Below are 23,814 nucleotides of genomic sequence, written 5' to 3'. Positions count from 1 at the left end.
AAACAAAACTCCCACTGTGTGGTGGGTCGGGACTGGGCAGGAAACTGGAGACATTAACAAATCCAGTGGTGCTAAAAATGAAACAGATGTGTATTTTTAATTTTCAGTGTTGGGAGAGTTGGAAAATCACGTCCCTTTTAACAGTCACAATGACGTTTGTTGAGTGAGAGGGGCTGACTAAATGACTACTAATTACGACTAAATTATCTTTTTTTTAAATGGCTGTCGACTTCAAAACCAATAAAGCAACTTCCCAGACCAACCGGACAGAAATGCAAAAATAAAAATCTGAATACTGCCAACTCCTACAAATCTATAAAGAAACTTCCAACTATACTAACTGCAATCAAGTTCAACTGTTTCTCAAAAATGAGAATCAATAAAGCATTCCAATGAAATGTCTTGTCTATTAATAAGATAAATGAATTCATGGACATCACAAAAAATAAACTACCTTATATTTCTCACTTTCTTGTGTCCACAGACATATTATGGGATTGACGACACTAAATACTTGGACTTTCATGCCCATAAATTCCAAAAGTCTTTGACCAGTCCTAGTGTTATCTGCTTCCTCGTGTATTCTCTGACTGTCACCTACTCATCAGTATGAGGTTGGCAGAAACAAGAAATGTGGAAATTACCAAATGTGCTCACTTACCTGAGGAATGGTTCAGGTTTCAAAGCACAAACTCAGTTCCATCAGTGTTCACAGTAATACCAAATAGGACATTTGGGAGGTTTATCTTTGGAGAAATATTGTCCTTGAAATATTGTCCTTGTCATTCCAGTTTATCTTTTTTTATTTTTAATTAGAACCTATTTCTACACCAAGGAAAGTGAAGTCTTGTAGGTTTTGGAAGTATCTTCAATTATTGTCATTGATAAATGCATATTTCCAGTCACTTTCACCAGAGAATGGTATGTAGTGTATGCATGTCAGAAGCTAAACCAGAGATCTGCAACCTGCAGCTCTGGAGCCACATGTTTTCACAAAATGATATGGAAATAAACATCTTATCTTATTTTTTAGCTTATTTACACACCAGCCAAAAGGATTATTAACTAAATGGCTGAAAGACTCTTATGGTCCTAGATGTTACAGACCCCTGAGCTAGACTGACATCAGAAAGTTTACTGAGAAAAGTTACAAAACTTTTCTTAGTTAATATGAGACCCACATACAGATTTTACACCCACTGGGTTGCATCTTCCACACTGGAGAAATAGCTGCACTCCTTCATCCTCCGACAGAGGAGGAATATCCAGGCCAAGTCTAAAAGCTCTAAAGTGTGTCACCGCTGGCCTCGGGGTCTCCACACATCTTTCTAATGTAGTTGTGAGCAATAATATCAACATAGGTTTGATGTACTGAGGATGAATTTAAAGAGACTCAGTGCTGTAGCATTACAATCCCCCCCCCCCCCCCCCCCCCCCTCCCTCTCTCTCTCTATCTTTCGTTTTCTCTCTATCTCGCTCTCTCTCTGGCATTATACTGTACAAACATCACGGGCATTATTCCACCCTGTGGCTGGGTCCTGTCTGACCGATAACAAACAATAATATAGTAATAGTGTTATTATTATAAATAATAATAATGTGGCATCGCTATCTGCTGCCCCCCTCTGGTTCACAGTGGATACTGGATGTGATGGAAGAAAACCCCTCTAATCTCCTTACTGCAGCCCAGTGCGCACACACATCATCCAGGCACAGGCGCAGACACTCTCCGTCTAAATATGGCGCTAAATAAGATTGTGTACGCATTTAGTTTTGGTACCTAACAAACAGAAATAACATTGCATGTGCTGGTGCGGGAGATAAGCTCGGGTTTGACTCTTCTTACTGAAAAGGAACATCAAAAAGAAAAGAAAAAAGGGGGGGGGGGGGGGGATTCACGGCTTCTTAAGCTTTAAATACTGTGGATTATTTTACGATGCACCAAATTTGAGATTTTTTTTAAATTAATTTTTTTTAGCTGAGCGCCTTATTAAACACCTTCATCAGTGTTAAGAGAGAAAACAGCTAATTCACCACAATGAAGCGCCGCTGTGCAAATAGCACGACGCGTCCTGCGTCTTTACGCACGGCTCTGGCGCCTCCTCCTCTGCTTTGGAGCGCACCGGCGGATTGGAGGGTAAAGATACCAGCGCCCGGCTGCGCTCCGCCATTGGCTGCGCCTCTCTTGACCATGACGTTATGCCTACTCCACACACAGTGGCAGCTGGAGAGAGGGAAGACGTAATGGTTTGATTCCCGGTGCACTTGCAATGGTCGTCGTCCCGACATTACTCGGCAGATTCCTCAGACGGGAGGTGCAATGAAGGTATGTGCGTCCTTCTGCAGCCGAGCGGAGCTTTGCGTGATGGTGGGTTGCTTTTTTTGTTTTCTTCTTCTTCTTTTTTTCTATAAGGGTTTGCACACGATACTGCACCGAGAGGCAGGGAATACCCTCATCCTAATGTGTCTTCATCTGTATGCACTTAATTATATCAACAGGCTTTAATGCAGCATTGGTGTCTTTAAATATCAGGTTTCCTCCATTTCTTTCTTCTTCTTCTTCTTCTTCTTTTTGGGGCCTGGAAACAAACGTTTTCCCTGCATCGACCTGACAAATAGTGGCAACAGTGTCCAGCCTCTTTAATGAGCCTGCGTTGACCCTGGCGCGATAGTTCAGTGTACTAAAGCCGTCGGAGCGACGTCCATTCATGGTCCGGCTGTAATCCGCTCTAACGAGATGGAGGCTGCGGTCAGTGAGAGAGAGAGAGAGAGAGAGAGAGAGAGAGAGAGAGAGAGAGAGAGAGAGAGAGAGAGAGACAGACAGACAGACAGACAGACAGACAGACAGACAGACAGACAGAGAGAGAGGATACCTAGGATCACCTCTCAGGTATCAGCTTGTGCAGGAGTCTCCTTCGTGTGTGTGTGTGTGTGTGTGTGTGTGTGTGTGTGTGTGTGTGTGTGTGTGTGTGTGTGTGTGTGTGTGTGTGTGTGTGTGTGTGTGTGTGTGTGTGTGTGTGTGTGTGTGTGTGTGTGTGTGTGTGTGTGAGCCAGTTGCAGCAGCACGCTGAGGGGAGGTGATGATGCTGTTTGGCAGCTCAGGACTGGTGATGATGATGAAGAGGAAGGCTGGTGATGTCATTGGGGCTCGCAGGTTTGTGGTGTCAGTCTCGGTGGAAGGTGAAGTGGAGGCAGGACTCACACTGCAGTGATCAGCATCAGTCACACACGGCTGGCAGGAGGTGGAGAGGATCATGGGAACGTGTCCTCAGTTATACATGCAGAAGTACTGATGTGTTGTCAGCGCACAGCGGGGCAGCAGTTTGCTTTCCTCACGCCGAGGACATCCCCCGTTTCAAGTACAGGCTTGGGGGCCTTTCTTTGTTTACAGTGTCCCTTTGCTCCCTGTGAGTGCGTGGGTTTCCTCTCACAGTCCAAAAACTCGAGGTTAATTGGAGACTAAATTGCCCGAGGATGTCAACTTGCCCCTCTCTCTCTCTCTCGCTCTCTCTCTCTCTCTCTCTGTCTCTGTCTCATCAGGGTCTATCCTGCCTTTCACATCAGCTGGAACATGTCCAGTTCCCTGTGACCCTCAGACATTCAGTTTATCTTCCTCTGGCAAAATGGTATCCAAAGCATTTTTCCTAAACAAAAACATCAAGCCCATTGTAATTAGACTTTGATAAACAAATGCAAAGGCTACCAACATGTCTCTCAAAAGGTTTGAATATCAATTCCAATTGTGCTCATATACTCAAGATCACTCGTGTTTATAAATGACAAATTACCCCAAAATCCTTCAAAGTTGCATTAATGTGAGTATTTGTCATCGGTTATTATCTCACAAGCTTTAAAGAGGGAATCTCTTAAGTTCCGAGGTGCAAAGTAAGTCAGTGTTTCAAATTGTCGAGGCTTCGCTGAAGCTCTGTGCTTGAGGAGCAGCAAACTGCGGGTGCAGTTGGTTTCTGCAGTTACCCCGAGACGAAAGGGAAGACGCGCAAACACAACAAACACCAGCAAACTAAGATAACGTGAACGTTGAGGCGCTGCGGGGTGAGCTGGAGATTTGTCTGAACAACCAAGCCGATGCCTCAAAACAAACAAAAAACATTCAGCTACTGGCAGCGTGTCTGTGTTTGTTGTGTTTCCTCACTTTGCGGCGCTTCTTTTTAAGTGTTGTGCAGCGTTGTCACATGGGTGCAGATGATTTTCTTTGTTTGTGTTTCGCCTGTTTTTCCTGTGTGCTTCGGAAGCTGTCAGAACCTCGCCGCAGCAGCTCACGCAAAGTCTTCGTTCTCAGGCGTGTTTTAAACGTCTGTCTGAAGCTTTTGGGAATTAAGACCCGATAATGTCTTGAAACACTGACTTTGCAGCATGATGCCTTTGATGGTCTGCAGTTTAGGTCTCTTGTGTTCATGAACTTGATGTTTTGAAGTGTCCTTTTGTCCAAACTTTTCAGATTTAAACAGTTGCACACACACACAAAAAAAAGTTAATTTGTTTAGTTGTTTCTACTTGTAGATTTACGACAGAAGTAAACAAGCTCTCCCCAAGTGGTTTTCCCCTTTTGTTTGTCTTTTGGGAACTTGTTTATTTTATACATTAGACCCTTGAAAGAATAGAAAGTAATGAGGAATAGAATATAAAGCAGTGTTGGAGAATAAAAATGCTGGCAGCACACGATGCCTCTGGAGTTACTCCAGTGTTTTATTGGGCCAAGTTGCAGACGCAGAGGATATTTCTCTCTCCTCAGACACAACACAATGTAATTGAACTTGTATAATGCATCAGTGATGCCCTGTGACGTTGATGGAATCGATTACCACAATAAAAGCACCATATTTAAAACTGTTTTAAACTGATTTGATGCAAAAACCAATAGACATTTGAGCATTTTCTTAATTGAAATGTATAAATAGGCTTCTTTTCTTTTTTTTTTCATGGCTGTTTATCAAGATATTTTTTTCAGAGAGCAGAACAGAGGGCTTAACTGTGTGAAGTTATTTTTCCTAAGGCGCATCATCACTCAAACATCACTGTGTCCCAGGACAACAAAATGGATGCAGTTTTTTATTGACTAATCTGGTTTGAATTGAAAAGCAGCTTTTCCGCCCCTGTGGAAGAGGACGGTGTGAGCCGGGTTGTGTAAGCATGCTTCTCGAAGCGGGAAAGATCGCCGTACACTCTGCACCGCCAAGGTCATTTTAGTCGGGGATCAACGTACGATTTAGATACTAAAAACATGCTGGTTTGAGGGTTTTTTTCACCCCCCCCAACATACTTGCATATATTTTGAATTTTCCCATCGTCGATAAGCACACATTTGACATCGTGGGAGATAATACCCATAAATTATAGGATGCAGCACAGAGCATCATGCTATCTTCCAAATGACACTCACGTCTCTTGGATATGACTTCTAAAGTAGCAATAGAAGCCGTAAAGAGAGAGGGGGGGGGGGGGGGGGGTCCAATAGTCCAGTTGTATTTTTGTATTGCAAGACAGTCCCCACAGCAGTCACAATATGTTTATTTTGCTACACCGAAGGCTAAAGTCTGGTCTGAGCGCTCCCCTACAATCAGTGCAGACTGTGTAAATCTGCTAGTTTGTCGACACAAATCCAAACATTGCTGGTAGCAGCTTAAGATCTATGTGCACATCTCACCACAGTTCTGCAGATTTAGCATCTGCAAGCTCCAGTGTCACCACATCGGATTGTGTAATATGCACTCAAACAAGATATTGCATTTAGCCTCATTACTTTAACACACCTGACCAAAAAAAAGGCCATAAATGAATAATTAGACATTTTTTTGACATTATTTTTTGGTATAAACATACAGCGAGCTGAGTTTTCACAGCAGGAGTGACATTTGCAGTCGATGCATGAGGGGATGAATAAAGAGTGTGCCGACAGAAAGAGGAAATGAAAGGTGTGTGAGAGACAGAAGATGATTAAAATATATCGATAAAGGTCCTTCTTCATAAAATGCATGCAAATGCCATGTCTTCAGCGCTTATCAGCGTGTGTATGGATGAAACGGCCTTATAAATGTGAAGAATCAGCCGAAGCGACGTGGCAGTAAACATTAGATCCATGCAAATGTTTGCCCCTTAAAAGAGAAGCGCTTCAATATTTATGTTGAAAATCAGCAAGTTGGGAGGATTTATATTTTATGACAGTTTGCTCAATGTAATAAGGTTCTCTTTTAAATTCCTTTTATTCTTTCTTCTTCTTCTTTATGGTTAAGGGAGACAAGTGGGATGTAGGAGACGGAGGGAAGTCCGAGTTAAGAATGCTAAAGAGAAACCCACCACTGTATTCATCGCTGACAGTGGGTGTTGGCAGGTTATACACTTTGGACAGGTTGCCAGTCCATCACAGGGCGAACACACACACACACAAACACACACACACACCCTGCAGCAATTTATATTCACTATTCAACCTCAAATGCATTTTTGGATGTTTTCAGGAGAAAAACAACTCACGCAAAGGGATCAACATGCAAACTTCAAACCTGAGCCAAAAGACTGGGGATATTCTTTGCTGCAAAGTAGTTTATATAAAATAAAATATAAAAGTTCTGCATCAGATGTTTTGTACGTTGTATGGTATTTCATGGACTATTTCTCAAAAGAAGTAGGTCAGCATTTTTTTTCCGCCTTAATCTTTATACAGTTTAGAAGAAGGGAGGCAGGAGGAAAAAAAAGTATATCGAAATTCAGGTTGAGAAGTTCTGACTTTTGATACCAAACACATGGTTTCCCATAATACAATTTCCCAAGGAAATTCATCATCACTTAAATAATTGCGCCAGTCAATTTCTGTTTGAATGGATTGTTGACTCTTCAGCAATAAACAATCCTAATCTCACGCACAACAACAACAAAAAAAAAACATGACCAATAGCTTGATACAGCCTCGGGGAGGTAAAAGCCCCTCTGTTTCTTTCAGTTTTAATTCATTCATAGTCAAACGCTCCAGCCTGTGTCGATCTGTCAGTGACCCATTTAGGCTCCAGATATGTTCCTGCCCCCAACGGACGCACTTGTTGATTTCAAGGCTGCTTGTGAGTTTTATAGTCGAAAAAGCTCATTTTATGGGGTCAGATATTTGTTTGCCTTCCCTTTGTGTGTTATTCTATTTAAATCTGTGTATCTCTCAGTTTGTGCATGTCTAGGTGAACTTGTTTCCTGGCTGGAAGTGTGTGAGCGATATAAATCTCAATAATGCGCTCAAGGAAGGACATCTTATATAGGTCCAGAAGTTGTGAAGAGGAGTGACACAGATTGAAGCGGTATCTTCAGAAGTAGAGTTCAAGTTAAAGGAGTCCAACCACACAACTTTTCAACACTTTCACGTGGTTCCTATTGGTCCAAAAACATTGTTTTCAAAGTTTTTTGGCCCAAATCCAGCTTGTCCTTGATTTTCAGCCAGTTGAATATTTGATCATTGGAGCCTCATTCAGAATCTGCTGGGTTTCAGGGAGCTGGGACTGGCTCCGCCCCATGTGCCCATTTTGGGAAGAGGTGGAAGTACTTCCTCTCTTTATGCCATGCGATATTGTTTACATTCTATCTGTCTATCTTTACAAAGAAATGTGCTGTTTTAACAGCAAATAAAATACTATTCAGACCAGCCTGCGTGACTACGCACTTATCTAAGTATGTGCATGCCACACTGAGATCAGATAATGTAATGATCCTCTACTAATGATCATAATTAATCGTTGACAGGAGAATATAGCGAGCCCCCATTTAATCATAGAAATATATTAAAAGATCAGCTCACAATTATCAAGCCCATACACAGACCTCAGACTCTGCAAAGCCTACATTTGATCTACAGTCTCTATCAGCACCACTTTGCAGACATGAACAATACCTCACAATGAACAAAAGAAACCAACGTGAGGTCGGCTGTTGCAAACTAACCCGCCTGGTGCTTCGAAAAGTAATATAAAGGCATATAAAACAGAATATTTTACTTACAGTTCTCACATTTGCTTTATTAGAAGTTTTGTCGGCGAATCCAGCGTCGTTCTGGCCGATGTTCTGAAAACGCTCCTCCGTGAAGTGCCGGGAGCGACATATAAAACTTTGGGAAGTCTTGTTGTGGGTTCCCATTAAAAATAAAATCAATCCACTGGGTCCTCACAAGCTCAGACGAAGGCAGTAAAAATCAACTCCTTTGCTTGTTGATACAGTTAATAACTGTGCATCTGGAGTGTTTTGCTCGTATCTTCACCCATATCTTCAGGTCAACACCTGCGGTTGGAGCGAGATGAACCGCCTGGTTGTGGGCGGGTCAAAGGGAGGGTGTACCTGGATTTGGGAGTTGACTAAAATAAAATCCTGGTGACGCTACCTGGGGTTTACTTTCCGATTCGCTCATTGGAGCACACACTTTAGGAAAAAAAAAAGCCAGAGAAAGAGAGACGGCAGACTTTCTTCACTTCTGGACTGACATTCCCACGTATGGGGACGCATATTACTGTAGGAAAACCATTAGAAAGTGAATTTTGCATGATATGGCCCCTTTTAAGAGATGGTGAGAGGAATGTAAATCATAAAACAAGTTTTAAAAAAAACAACACACAAATAAAAAAAAAAACCTCCCCGTGTATGACATGCGATGTTTGCTCTTGTCACTTGTTTGTTGGAGACTCCCTGCTTGCACGGCTTACAGTGCGCTAATTGAAGTGACAGGGAACTCGTGCTGCTGGCTCAAAGCCAAACCAGGCTGATTTCATGGGCCCGCTCCAGTAAATGTTGCTCTTAGTGGCTTCACTCGCATACGAGGGAGGCTGCGTCTAACCGGGGAGACTTTTTTAAAGCAGCAAACCACTGGGTCAAGTTGATGCCACGGGCGAGTAATGCAAGTTATTATGCATCATGGTCTTATTGTTCACAGAAAGCCAGGAGAGTAAATTATGATGAAGTCAGCTGTGTGGGTGATTACACCGAGAACAATGTGCAGAACAACAACAACAACAACAAAAAAAACACTACTTTATTAGTGCAGAATCACTGGATGGACACATTTATTAGGCAATTACACACTTTTCTCCATTAATTTGAACTCATAATTGCCTCCTCGGATTTGCAGCTTTACTTTGGCTGGGCAGGCAAAGCAACTCATTTGAAGATATCACCACGGCCTTTGGGTAATTGTCACTTTTTCCCCCCTCCATTTTATGCTATTGATCATTTCATTGAAAAATAATCAAAAGAATAAATGTGTTTTGAAAATGGCTGCTGTCCTACAAAAAAGAAAAAAGAAAGAAACTGAGCTCATCTAAATTTTATTTAATTAGTTCAATGACGGGAGGATGATGGGGCAGAAGAATTGACACATTTTGCCAGAAAGAGTTAAATGAATGAACTTGCTGATGGTTTTGGGCTCCGGAGATGCATCGTGGCTCTGCGGTGGGGGCAGACAGTCCTCCTCGCCCTGACTCCACATATAGTGCCTTGTTCCTGAGATTACATAACAGATCCCTAAGCAGATGGGTGAGGTCAGATCACAGGGTGTTTGTGACAAGCCAGAGCCGAGCGCTGCCTTTAGAAAAGACATGGCAGGACCCTGTGAATTCCATTGTTTCCCCCACATGGAGCCGGGAACCACAGTGGGCCTCCATTATGCTTGCTTCAGCTATTGATTCTGCAGGCTGGAGGGGGGGGAGGACAACAGAAGACATATTCTCCCCCACCCTCCCTCCCTCCTCCTCTCATCAGTATGCTCCAAGGAGCCGTGACTCCCATCACGCCATCTTTGCTCTCCGTCTCTGGACTGTCTGCTGGAAAAAAAAACACAACACACATCCGCCTGATCTCACTTCAGTTTACAGGCCGAGTGTTCCAACTTAAATAAGTTTGAATGTGTCCCAGGGACATTCAGAGAAAGCACTAACACTCGTTTGACCCGAAACAAGATCGTTGTTGTGTGGCTGAGACACCTCACATGTCTTCTTATTCAGCACAGCGACCGAGACTGTTAAGCCTCAGCACTTGTTGGAAAGCGTTATTAAAAGAAGGCATTAGAGTCTTGCGCTGCCAAATTATTTCTAACCTCAAAGAGCACTCTGAATAACGTGCCGCCCTGTCTGTCTCTCTCTCTTTACATTCATTGATCTGTCTCGTTTTTAACTTGTGCCAAGGGACAGCGTCTCCTTCAGCAAGTGCTTTAACATGATCGGGGAACTCTATCTGAATAAGTGCATCTCAGGCTTCTTGGCAGGCTACTGGATGCCTTAATGACAGACATGAGTCTATAGGCAATGGCTTTAATGTCATAAGTTTTCCTGTTTACGTTTTATTGTTTGTTTTTTGTTGCTGAACTACAGATTTGAATTAAATAGCAATTGATGAAGTTTCCCTGAATATACTTCACTTGTTTGTTAATTTGATATATTTTGAAAATTCCATCAAAAACATTCAATGAAAATGAATAAATGATATATGAGGAACTACGTTGTAATCAAGACGAGATGATAGTGTTTTGGCTCCCGGGAGAGGACGTCAAAGACTAATAGTGGCGCAAACAAGCATCAGCTCGGCCTTTTTCAGGTCCACCATTCAGAGATGTACAAATAAATGCATCAGTTACAGTCCGTTTAAAGAGTTTATATTATATAGCGACCAGTAAGTGTTGATGTCACCACCTAAAGCAAAGGGGGAAACTCTGTTTTTTTGTAAATTAGTCATTTATTTCATCGATTTAAAAAAAAAACAGTCAAGTGTCAAACAGGCGTTGGATTAAGTTTTAATCTCGAGTGTGTGCAAGCCAGCGCAGAAACCAACACTGTGTATTTAGTTGTATTTACACTCTTCATTTCCCAAGCAATATCTTTATACCGTCACACTTCTACTGAGCAAACTTCTGAGGACCAAACTTTAAAAAAAAAATAATAATTCTTATTTGACAGAACTATGCATGTTTAAAAATGTTTCTATAAAATGTGAACTTTTACATTTCATGCAGTGTGAGTATATTAAATACCTAAACACGTGGCACTGACCAACACTTTCACAGATAAACTAGTCTAAGTTTTACTATGAAAATGAGGAAACTGTGTGTGAAATCAGGTAAACCGCGCCATGAAGGAATAAACAGATCTCATTCATGCGTGAACAGAAACCAGAGAGCCTGGATTTTGATTCTGCTTTGGCGTCTTCACAGGCAGGGGCATCGTCCATGTGGGCGTCATGCTGCGGACTGCTGAACGAGGTGATGGGCACGGGCACGGTGCGAGCGCAGCAGCCGGGGTTTGGAGCTGGGGCAGGGCCCTTCCGCTTTGCCCCCAGCGCCGGGTACTCCACTTACCCACCCACCAGCTCAGGGAGCGCCGGGCAGCTGTGCAAGGCCTGCGGACTGGCCTTCTCTGTCTTCAGACGCAAGGTTTGGTGTTTCAATCTTAACACACTTTATTAGAAAGCTCAGTTTAAATGGACTTTCGAACTGCACGCCTTCTCCTCGTGGCAGGGTCAATGTCCGAAATAATGGAATACAAAGCCTGTGCAGAGCTCAAGTGTTTCGTCATCATTTAGTCAGCTTTTTTCGCCATCTGGGTTGTGGCGTGCTGTTATAAAGAGCAGCTCTGTTCATAATGCATGGAAGGATAAAGTGATATCTATAATTACCCAGTCAGATTTTAGATCAAGGTCATTTTTTTCTATCTTGAAAACCTGCAAAAGCAAAACTATATTATGTCCATTTCCAAGCTGTCATAAATAGATTTGGCTTGTTCGACCTTCTACCTTTTATCTAGTTGCTTTTGTGTGTGTGTGTGTGACAATTTGTGAACTTCGTCATCATTGACTGCGCTAATAATGGTATAATTAAAAATTCCTTTCGTCACATCTTTATTTACTCAGGTGAGATTGCCTTTGCACACAAGCCGTGTCACAGCAACATGCCGTCACGGTGGCATTTCCAGGATCTCTGCACAACTCGCCGTGTCAGAGTTTAATGGCAGAGTATTTCTGTCTGACTGTCAGACGCACTGACGAGAACGCCGCAGTGCTCCTCTTCCTCGCCACACCAGTTGCCTTTCTGACGGCGGGTCGACGCCGTCACGGTGATATTTTCATAGTATGAATAAAAAATAAATAAATTTAAAAAAGCCCCGAGAAGAAATTAACGATAAATGACTGAAGAAAAAAGTCTCTGTTAACTGTGGAAATGTGCTTCTGGTGGACCCGGAGCACATTTGTGCACAAGTGATAAGGAAATGTTTCGAGCCGTGGCCGACCTGCTTTTCTGCCCATTTGAAGTGTCAATCTACTCGGTTGCTCTGTATCAGGAGGCAACGTGAAGCCTGCGAAATGTCAAACATCACCAGGAGCTACAGATAGTTTGTTCATCTATGTTCTCTCCTCAGAATGACTGGGCTCCGTGGGCTCCCGATTCTGTTCTTTATTATTTGAATCCATTTCAAGTACCTATATGGCCAAATGAGGATCAGTTTTGAGATCATGTTTAAAAAAAAGAAAAGCGTGGTTGTCTTTGTCACAAATCATTTAAAACTTCCATAAACCAGCACAGATCCAAGGAAGGAGGACTGAATACTTAGATTTAATACTATTTGTTGCTACAACGCTGCTGAAGAGGATCAAACTCATTTATTGACTTTCCCGTTTTACACTTGGCTGATACATTCCTGTTCTTGTGTGAAAACAAAATCAGAGTAATTAATATTTTTATGTCCACCCTGAAAATCCGTTTTTTTTTCTTGTCTGTTTGATAAAGTCATGCCATGTGACACGTAGAACAGTTGTTTGCAGCATTCGGGTCCAGGACCTGCTGAGACTAAAGCACCGTGAGGCTATCAAAATTAGAAAAACATTTAAAAGAATTAATTAAATTAAAGCAACACCGGCTTTAATCTTGAGTACATTTGGAAAACTTCTGAAGGGTTGAGTTTTTAAGATTTTCTGTTATTTCATCTTCGGGCATTTGTCTTAGCCAGTTACAGATCGTGACCGTTGTTAGAGGTGATCTTTGGAGGCCCCAAGGAAAATCGGTTGAAAATTAATGATGCAGATAGAAACATTATTTGTAAAGATTCAAGCATAAACGTTCTCTCATTGATCATGTTGACAAAAGAAAGAGGTCAAGCTGATTGTTCATAACGTTTTATGTAATGAAAGAATCACCTTTCGCATTAGACTGTAAGAGAATCACTCAATCCAATGTTGTAAGTTGTTTCATTACTGCATAATAGAAAGTTTTAATATGTTTACAGTCATACCCTAACTTATAGGCCTTTGCAAACCTGATCAGGGAAGATTTACCATCTCTGACTTTAGTGTCTCTTGTCCCCCTTTTCAATGCTCCAATCAGATAAATCTTTTCCATTAGATTGTTTATTCATCAAAAGCAAAGCGCAGTGTAAACAGTTTAACATGCTATCAGAAGTCACTCATCGGGGTCTGTCTTGAAAGGATGAGCACAGTTTTTGAAATGAGGCTTCGGCGCTTTCAGCCGCTAGAAAAAGAATAGCTGATCAGATCTCTCACTCCCTCCTCTCCGTTCACAGCACATCTGCTGCGACTGTAAGAAGAGCTTCTGCGCCCTGTGTTCGGTGCTGCAAGAAAACCTGCGCTGCTGCACGACCTGCCACCTGCTGCGGGGCACGGCCTTCCAGCGGCCGCTGCTCATGCAGCTCCGGGTGAAGGACCTGCGCCAGTACCTGCTGCTACGCAACATCCCCACCGACACCTGCAGGGAGAAGGAGGACCTGGTGGACCTGGTGCTCTGCCACCAGGGCACGAGGGAGACCCCGAGGCCGGTGATGGAGGAAGACGAGGAGGACGAGGAGGAAGAGGAGGAAGACGACGAGGACGAGGAGGAGGAGGAGGAGGAGGAGGAGGAGGAGGAAGAAGAGGACACACATGAGGAGGAAGAGGAAGAAGAGGAGGAGGAGGAGGAGGAGGATGAAGGGGACACAGACAGCCTACACTCGCTCCCCCACTCGCACGCCGCCTCGCCCCGCTGCGCGACGCGCTCCACCTCTGAACAGTCGGTGCTGTCCGCTTCTCAGGGAGACGTGCTCAGCCCAAGTGACAGCTCAGGGACCACCAGCCAGGTTGGAGCGCACAAACACAAACACACCGCAGACATGCAGGCACACACGCCGTTCCCCACTCTCTTGATTTACGTACGCCATACTTCTCTCACATCTGTCCTCATTCCGTCCCGGCTGATTAACTTCAAAGGTGAAATCAACTCTCCGACAGACGAACCCGCCCGTCTTCAGACGTCAGATATTTCAGGCTTTAAACGTTTCTCCTCTTTCCCGGATTCGTCATGAATGAAACCCAGAAAAGTCGTCCACGTGTTCTCCCCCGCAGTTGTTTTGAAAAAAAGCTCAGCTTCGTAGCACGAGTCCAGTGTCCAACAGCACGTCCATGTGACAGCTGGAAACAGCTGTGTAAGCCCTGTGTGAGCACACAGTCCTCAGCCAGCCAGGCAGCTTATGCCCTTTGCCTTTTTTAGTTCTGTTACATGGGCTGATTCTGTTATGTAACAGGCCCACCGGTTGAGAAGTCCTCGCAGCGTCACAGCTGCCGCCAGACAACAGAAACACGGCAGCTTCTCCTCTCATCTGCACACATATGGGCTCCGTGTATGAATTCTACTTCCTCCTCTAAATTTATACCTCACGTATCTCTTAATTCTCATCAGGGTTTCTGAGTTTTAAAGTCAGATTCTCGGTTACGAACATAAAACTGTGCTGCTTACTTGAGCTTGTGAAATGGAAACTAGTTTTTTAACTCCTGCAGCAACTGAAGCTTGACAGTGCCGGTTTCACTGGATAACTATTTTGATGAGATGTTTGCGGAACATTGATGTCATCTGATCCACTTTTCAGGCTTCTTCCTTGACAGCTGGAGCTGAAAAATACATTGAATATGTGATATCTGGATCAGTTACCTTGGGATTTAATATTTTAATGCACATGATGATTGACAGGATGAGAGAATATGACACTTAATCATAAAATAAATATGTTTTTTTGTTGTTGTTAATATTCTGCGATTTCTCCGTAGCTATAATGTAGTAGGTCTACATGGGATTTTTTTTTTTTGACAGATTTTATTTATAAATAATAATGTTCTGGCCCACAAGTTTGGGCAAGTGAAAACTCACCAACATTTTCACATTTATCTCACCAAGATTTAGTAGAACAAATCTATGTCGGAGAAATCGTATATTATTTAATAAAAAAAAAAAGTCAGTTAAAATGTTAAGTTGCTTCACACTTATTATAGTCGGAGACGTCAAATACTCTTAACAAAGTACTTTTAACAACAGAAAGAAATGCATGTGGAGTTGTGATTGTCCATTAGAGTCATTAGTCAATTTCACCGTTACTGAGATTAAGCACATTGTGTCTCATGTTTCCTGATACAGATCAGGACACAGTTTGAATTCCGTCTTGCTCAAAATGTCCAATCTTGTCAAACCTCTTCTACACCAATCAGTATAGATCTTACGCTTAAGTCTGACACGTTATGCGGTTTGATGTCCCTTTAAATGAATCTGTATAAAAACCTTGCAAAAGCTGTTACACTTACGAGTTAGCTTTTTTTTTCTTTTTTTTTTTTTAATTTTCCTGAGTTACACCGAGATAACATTCAGGATGTTTTGCCAAAATATGAATAATTTGAAGAATGAGTAGCAGTGTTGTCTAGCGGTTGGCACTCTCACCTCCCAAGGTTAATTGTTGTCGCCATTGCACGTGTCTCTCTGTTGCCTTGTGATGGACTGGCAACCTGTCCAGGGTGTAACCTGCCTTTTTATACATTATTAAGGCACACTGGCAAAAAAAACAACCTCTATACGTCTCTCTCATTGGAGAGGTTCACAATGTTTGCTCCGGTGGTATCAATAATGTACAAATAGATGGATTTACATTCGGTTGCATTGTTTCTGAACATTCGCAGTTGAAACAAAAGTGAGGAGACGCTTGTGCACATTATACAAGTGCTTTCTAGTACTTGTGTGTGCGTTTTGCGATGGTTGAATGGAATCTAACAAGTCGGAGAAGTGTTGTGCTCCGCAGAGGTTTGGTTCTCAGCACGAGTCTGAGGCTGCTGCTCGTGTTCCGTGTCTCTGAGGAGTCCCGTCTGAGCAAAAGCACGAGGGCAGCCGTCTCGCACCGCGACGCCGACGGCTGCATTATTAACACATCCTAACACAAACGATGTGGTCGGCGAGAGGAAAAGAACGTTTTTCTTCCTGTTTTTTTTTAGCGCTGAACTCCATGATATCAGTTGTAGCTTATTTCAGAGCTTCACAAGTGCTCTTTTTGTTAAGCAGATAAAAAAGAATAAAGAGACAATATCGCCTCCTCAAAGTGCACCAGAGGCTGAGATAATACCGCTCCACGCTCTTGTACCGAACAGCGCCTGCACTGCTCTGCTGCTCCGCTAGATTCTCTTTTGATCCAGCAAATTCCTGACCTCCACCTTCAAAGAGAATAATTAACTGCTGAGTTAAGGAGAGCTGAGTCAGTATTTGAACATGGCTTCATTAGATATCGGAGCAGTTGCAACTTAATTCTCGGATCGCTGTGAAATCTTTTTTTTTTTTTTTTTTTAATGGAGGCACCGATAGTCATGCGGTGTGGAAAGAAATTATAAATCACGATCAGCCACAGTCTTGACTTCTGGGACGTCGAGTAACATTTTCAGTTATTAGTATTTTTACAATGTTGTTAATAAGCAAATAGCTGACATTTAGAGATAATGGATTGGTTGCATTTTGAGCCTGTTTCGCTGCAGCTTTCATTAATTTAACTCAGAGAAGATGTCTTTTTTTTCACGTTTCATGCATCTTGATCATATCAGGGAGAGGGGGGGGGGGGGGGGGGGTGGATAAAGAAAGTCTGGCGTCTCCCTCGCGTGCTTGCTCCACCTGTTGGCGAATGTGTGTTCATGCAGGCAAATCAGAGATTTTTCCCTTAATGAAGTCAACTGGGGAAATAACCGCTCCTTCTGGTAGTGCATCCTCCCTTTGACCCTCAACCCTCCCACAGGTAGATGAGCTCTGCCCTCCAAAATGAAGAGCGGGCGCCATTTTTTTTCTCCTCGCAGACAGACACAACTCATTAGCATTTAAAGGTACAGACAGAAAACAGTCTGTTGTCAGTGGAGCTCACGAGAGGGATTTTTAGACTGACATAGAGGACCAAGGATTTGAGACAGTACACTTTGAATACAGTGTTGTTGTACCTGACCACTATGTGAAATTGATGGGAAAAAAAATCTAATATGGGACCTTTAATAATGCGAATTTTCCTAAATTCACTTAATTTTCCACTCACACAGGAACACGAGGATACTCCAACAGCATCCCTCTTGAACCTGGAACCCACTGAGAATCTCATGGAGGTTCGATGCTTGTTTTCTTTCATTCTGGATTTCTGCAGACCGCCTCCCGGCAGTGGAGTCGCTCCTGCTTGCGGAGTTAGTGATCGCAGCTCTGTTCCCCCCGTGTCGCAGGTCAGCCCGGCGACGCAGAGGAGGATCAGGGCGTCGCTGTCGGATCTCGACAACGAGGAGGCGATAGAGAACCTCTCCGTCCGCCAGCTGAAAGAGATTCTCGCCAGAAACTTTGTCAATTACTCCGGCTGCTGCGAAAAGTGGGAGCTTTTGGAGCGGGTGCACCGGCTCTACAGAGAAAATGAGCAGAACAGGAAATCTAGTGAGCATCTTTGTAAATGATATTTATTTTTCTGAGCTTTATTTAATTTCACTTTATCAGTGCTGTCATGTCTAATCTAATATTCTTCCTTTTTTTTTTCTTTTAGTGGAAAATGTGAGCATAACTGCAGGTAATTATCCTTTTGATCTTTATATTTGTGAATGTAATACAGGTGCCTTTCAAAAATTCCAATGAAAACATAAATGTCCACCATTATTTAGTTCACACATTGAAAGTTCTATACAGTTCAGATTTATTTCATATGAACTAAAATATTTAAATACATTTTCCAAATTCCAAGATCATTTTATTTCCTTCTATTTTTAAATCCGGAATAAGAATTCAATTGATGTTTTTTTTGTTTGTTTTTTTTGTTGTTTTTTTTAGATGTGCCTGTATATGACCTTGCCTTTTCATGTGTTCACTAATGTAATGAGCGCCTGATTACGTAAAGAAGCTCACAATGCAAAACAATACTGACATCGCTGTTGCTTCACTGTTTACTTTCCATGAAAGGGCAGAGTCACTGTTCCCTGAACTAATCAATTTTCTTTATTACTGCTCGTTCTCATATATAAAGTGGTTGCATATCCTCCACCTCTCTGCGACAGTGGAGTTGGAGGTAAGATATTATTCTAAAAGCCCCTTAATGCACCTTTTTCATCCCCATGAACATCACCGCATTGCCGCTGTTACTGTCCATCTGCTCGCAGTCAGCAGAAACGGCACGCCGCAGCCATTTCTCCCCCGCTCCATTCTTATCGCCATCCTTCATATTATCACATTTCAGCGTCTGGAGTCGTTATCTCCTGCCCCTTTCAATGTCTTCTCGTCCTGTCACTTGTGTTTCTTTTCTTTCTGTGCGCCATCCCATTTTATTATGAAGGACAGCCTCTCATCCTGTTAATGCGCTCTCTCTCTCTCTCTCTCTCTCCGAGAGCTTTTAAGGCTTGATGAGCCATAATAGTACTCCAGTGGCAGCACGTCTCCATCAGGTGTAATTACACTATCAAGCTTCCCTGTTGACATAAAAGGCTCAATACTCTGCAGTGTGGAGGGAACTGACAGGCTGCGACTGGATTGGCCTTTTACTGTCGCAGAAGAAGTGAGCGGCAGCAGCCACATTTAGGCCACTTGTCCCCTGATCAACCGGGAATCAGCTGGTTAACTCCAGTGTGTGTGTGTATGAATAAGGATTAGTGCATCGTCCTGCCCCAAAAGGTGTAAATAGACAGCTAATGGCTTTTTTGGTTTTTCATTTGGGCATCAGTCGTCCATCTCATTTCAGAGGCAAAAACATTTTATTGCACCTTGTGAGACGATGACATTCAGAATAAAATTTTGCAGATCCTGTCAGGGAAGTTGCTTTAATATGCAGTTCGAACAAAGAAGCCGGGGGCTGGGGGGGTTGGGGCTTGGCAGGGCCCTTGGTAGACCTCAGGGACCTTCTGAGTACCCCCTCCGGCCAAATTCTAAATACAATACGATTTAAGAATATCAGTGACTGACTCCTCTGAAAAATGTCCACAAATTCAATAAATCGTACAGATGTCTAAACACAACTGTGCTAATTCATTCAAAACAATCAAACAATCAAAGACAAGTATTTACAAAAGGATCTGAGTTTGTTCACTGACTTTGACAAATTCCGATCAACAGACATAAATAATGGTGCATGCTAAAATACATCTTCATCGTAGTAAATCATATTTGATAACTGTCTGTTACCCTGGAGAGTCGTTAGAGGATATTTCAAGACCTAAAGTCTCACGCGTCACTATTTATACCTTAAATATTCCATGCACAAAGTCCTGAAAGATTTTTGTTGAAGGTTATACACTTATTCTATGAAATGTATATGTAATACTGCTGTCCTGCAGTATTCACAGTAAACATGATCTCATAGATGCATCACTTATATGTTCCTGTCACTGGAACCAACCGCATTTTTAATGTCAAATTATGAAATACGCTTTTGTTTTTACATGATGAAATGAGACGTATCACTCGGGTACTCTGACTGTTTTCTGTTACTATAAGAAACAAAACGTATGTCAAGTCTTGTCAAAATCTCATTGACTCTCGTTGTCATGCACACACAAGACAAACATCAATGGTAATTACAGCTATTTAGTCTCTGCCACCTGATTATTACTGTGAGACATAAACAACCGGAGGAAATGTAAGTTACTCAATAAGATCATTTGCCTGATGAAGGGTTATGTGTGATAAATCCAGCTTCTGTCATGCTTCATACAATTTAGGGTCGCGAGGTGCTGGAGCCGCTCTTCGCTCAGTGATTTATAGATTTATGATAGAAAAAAGCAGAAATGTCAATGTGCACCATTATCTGTGGCTGAATTGGGAATTAACAGTAATCAGCAGAAATTTAATCTATTGTCCATCCAGCCAATCGCCACTTTTGTAGACAAAAGGCTGAAAGTTCACTCTGAACAACCATAAATATCCATGTATTGTCTGTGAGACGGTTCAGACAACGATCAACACTATAATTCACTGTGACAGATCTATTTAAACATGAAACATTCTTCATTAATGTTATTCTCAATTCATCTAAACACTTACTAGTCAGTAAACACTGTTTTTTGGTTATTACATTAAAAATAATGTTGATGCTTCTCAATGAATGAGCACATTTGTAGGATTTAGTCATAGTAACTTGAGTCAAAAACTCACATATTAATGAATCTAATCCTGCAATGACCACTATTTTTAGACATGCCCACTCACCAGATCCCTGCTGGAAACCAGCCGCCTGCCAGCACCGTGTTGGGAGCTCCTGATTAATAGTGTTGTAATTTCAGATAGCGTTACAGAAAAGATCCAGAAAAGCATTAGTAATTTTGAACGTATTTTAGATTCAAAAAGAGGTCAAACTCACTGGAGCACAGAGTTGCAGGATAGGGGAACAGCTCTGATGTTGATTGTGTCATTTCCTTTTGTTCTCGGCTTCACCTGCACATCATTTCTTAGTTTAATGAGATCACACAGAACAACTGTTGACTGAATTGTCTTTCTATTTCTTTTTTTATTATTACATTTCCATGCACAGATGGTGTCAAAGCTCAGCTGGCGGGTGACGAGAACCTGTGTCGTATCTGTATGGACGCCATCATTGACTGTGTGCTACTGGAATGTGGTCACATGGTCACCTGCACCAAATGTGGCAAGAGGATGAGCGAGTGTCCCATCTGCAGGCAGTACGTCGTGCGGGCCGTGCATGTCTTCAAGTCTTAAAAAAAAACTAAAAACTCTGTCTGTGTGTGTGTGTGTGTGTGTGTGTGTGTGTGTGTGTGTGTGTGTGTGTGTGTGTGTGTGTGTGTGTGTGTGTGTGTGTGTGTGTGTGTGTGTGTGTGTGTGTGTGTGTGTGTGTGTGTGAGAGAGAGAGTGCATCAGAGCGGCCCTCGGGCGTGCACGTGTCCCGAGCACTGAGTTTTATCACTGAGGATGAACTGCCGTGCATGACGTCTCGCAGGGCCGGACGCTGCGGCAGACGTGAGCAACTTCCCGGTCTTCAAGAATCAGACTGTTGCCTCTGGCCTACCATGGTTTTGACCCCCCCACCCCCACCCCCACCCCCACACCCCCCTCTCTGACTAACTCGTGGCCCGGTCCCACTTGTCCTCCCTGACGGGCCGTCATCGACTGGACGGGGACGCTCTCACTCTTGTCGCTCTCTCCGGTCTGTCAAACACACAGCAGAACAACCTGCCATCACTTCCTGCTCTCCATCCTCCGTTAAGATTCTGCTCACAGGGGAGGAGACGAGGTGATCCTGTGGATACTTGAAGTGAAGCGTGTTGATGGCGGTTGAGAATGGCGGCAAGCGGCGCGATGGAAAAAATATATAAGATCCCAGGGTTAGAGTCAATATGGTTTACACAGTCATGCCACATGACACAGTGATATCTCCCCTCAGTGTTATTATAGGATGTGCAATATTAAAAGAAGAAGGAAAAAAAAAAAGGAAAAAAATCTTATCTGTTGATCCACATGCACTGAGTCATCTCTTTTCACACACAGAGCAACGTAGGGTGCCAAAAATCATGCCTTCAGTGGGTATTTGGTTCAGATTTAGCAGTATATGCATCTCATAACCAGCAAGCTTGGTGTGATAGTTTACTCTCTTTTTTCCACTTTAAGGAAATAAAAGTGTGTATATGTAAACTGTTTAACTCTTGCTGTGTGAACGATGTGATAGTTTCACCTCTTTTTGTCCCCTCAAAAACTCTCTCTGCTCGTTGGGCCACGCCACATTGCAGATGCACATTCCTGTTGTGAAATCGGACGAGAAGATCAGTCTGATGTCGGGACCACGTACGGGCGTTCTGTGGCGCTTTCAGACGCATTTCATAGTTTCTTTATGAATGTCAGTGAGTCATCTCCTTTTGAAGGTGCAGCAGTAGGTGGCTGCAGACTCCAGCATTGGGATTATATACACTGTGTGTAACATAGCCCCAGCCTACAGAGTACACAGTCTATTTTCAGTGCAATTTTTATTTTTCTTCACCGTTCACAACAGCACGTAGGCATCAATGGAAATTATTACACACTGCGTCTTTAAAGAACATTCTGAAATGCATCTGAAAGCTTCAGCAGAACAAAAACCACAAGGGGACCTTCCGTTTTGGAGACTTTTTTTCAAAATATACTTTAGAGGCTCGTTGTTACATAATTTTGAATAACTTTCATCCAGCAATACCACCCCACTCAAAGTGTTTTGATTGTGTTTTATGTCAAATCTTAGGTAGATAACAGGTGCTACTTCCTCTCTTTTTTTTTTCTTTTTTTTGATTGTGACATGAACTTTTATCGTCATATCGTTGAGCCGACCTACCAAATATCAAAGCCGGAGGCAGAGGAAGCCCTTTTTACTTTAACCTGTTATGCAAATAAAACACGTTCTTCTTGTCATGAGATCCAGTTTAACTCAGATGTCACTAAAATATGTGTACAGTATGCCTGTGGTATGTTTAAAACAAACAAAAAAAATGCAATTGAATTGCTGTTAAGTGAATTGCATAGATAGCTTTTATTGTTGTTTATTGATAAGTTATTAAATGTATATTTTTCCATTTACTAGGGAGATGACACGATCTAAAAGTCTAATCAAGTGCAAGAGGTTTAAAAAATAAAAGAAACTACCAGGGTTTTTTTTCAGAATGTATTTCTGCTGGTTTTGGTGAGAAGAGTTTCATTTCCATGGTGTCACTCTCCGGCCATTAAAGCTGCGTCATCCTCCTGCTTTCTAGCACCTTTTTTTTGTTTGTTGGTTTTTTGTCGTCGTCATCGTCTGCTTTAAATCCCCCAAAAAAGTGACACTCGCACTGTAATCAACACCGTAACCGTCGGTCCGTTTGTTCATGCTGCTGTTTCTCCAAGATGTCTCTCATGGGCAGCTCCAGTCTTATCCTGAGTGGGAGGATATCATGAGCACTCATAATCCTGGATCTTTATATTTTGAATGTTGAACCTTTTTATTTTGGTAAACAAGAGGAAATGATTTATTAGATTCAATAAAATGCAGTACTACCAATCAGAAGGTAAAAAAAAAAAAAAACTGCTCTTCATTTTTGGAACTGGTGAGATTAGAATTAGAAAGTGTTTATAAGTACAAACATATGTACAAGATCAGAGGAAGTATTTGCATTACATCGCAAGGATTTGTGCTTGTTTGAAAAGTATTTTAAGTGTTAAAACACAATACCATCTGTCACAGGGAGCAGGACAGAATAACTCGAGGACATCCTCGAAGCAGCCATTTCTCCCTCTACCACCAAGGTACTTTTGCTTTTCCAAATAAGAACTTCTTGATCACTTACCCAGGTACAAAAAAAAAAAGGTAAAATATCAAATAAATTGTAGAAAATGAGTTTTGAGGCATTTGGCTTTCTGACCTGGAGCGTCTGCCTGACAGCAGCAGGAGACGTCAGGCATCAAATAAAAGTGTTCATTTTCCCAAAAGGACCAAACTTACACACAGCTCAGTATTTAAAATGATTTTAATGTCTCAAAGGTTCCTAGAAGCTTTTATGTGTACATTATGTACAGATAGATAGATCTGAAGTAATGTACTA

The 23,814-nt window shown here is 42.3% G+C and overlaps 1 protein-coding gene across 2 annotated transcripts; it reads left to right on the top strand.

Moving 5' to 3' along the window:
* The first annotated feature begins 2,306 nt into the window (after nucleotides 1–2,306).
* On the top strand, nucleotides 2,307–23,191 carry rnf34b (ring finger protein 34b). Of its 2 annotated transcripts, XM_080510189.1 has the most exons (8): nucleotides 2,307–2,368; nucleotides 11,186–11,404; nucleotides 13,545–14,093; nucleotides 17,341–17,403; nucleotides 17,515–17,716; nucleotides 17,823–17,846; nucleotides 18,297–18,338; nucleotides 20,790–23,191. In XM_080510189.1, exons 1-8 carry the CDS (start codon nucleotides 2,321–2,323, stop codon nucleotides 20,972–20,974), a joined length of 1,332 nt encoding a protein of 443 aa, XP_080366315.1. In that variant the 5' UTR covers nucleotides 2,307–2,320; the 3' UTR covers nucleotides 20,975–23,191. The 2 variants fall into 2 exon arrangements, with proteins under 2 accessions (XP_080366315.1, XP_080366316.1); XM_080510190.1 differs by lacking the exon at nucleotides 18,297–18,338.
* The last annotated feature ends 623 nt before the right edge of the window (nucleotides 23,192–23,814 follow it).

The sequence above is a fragment of the Blennius ocellaris genome (genome assembly GCF_963422515.1).
Source record: "Blennius ocellaris genome assembly, chromosome: 15".
Taxonomy (NCBI): Eukaryota; Metazoa; Chordata; class Actinopteri; order Blenniiformes; family Blenniidae; genus Blennius; species Blennius ocellaris.
This window is presented reverse-complemented; position numbering and strand designations above follow the sequence as displayed.

Excerpts from the sequence above, each read along its gene's own strand:
- rnf34b (XM_080510189.1), top strand. The coding sequence starts at position 2,321 with ATGAAGGTATGTGCGTCCTTCTGCAGCCGAGCGGAGCTTTGCGTGATG. Across the intron at positions 17,404-17,514 it reads CCACTGAGAATCTCATGGAG|GTCAGCCCGGCGACGCAGAG; the intron begins GTTCGATGCTTG and ends CCCGTGTCGCAG. Across the intron at positions 17,717-17,822 it reads TGAGCAGAACAGGAAATCTA|TGGAAAATGTGAGCATAACT; the intron begins GTGAGCATCTTT and ends TTTTTCTTTTAG.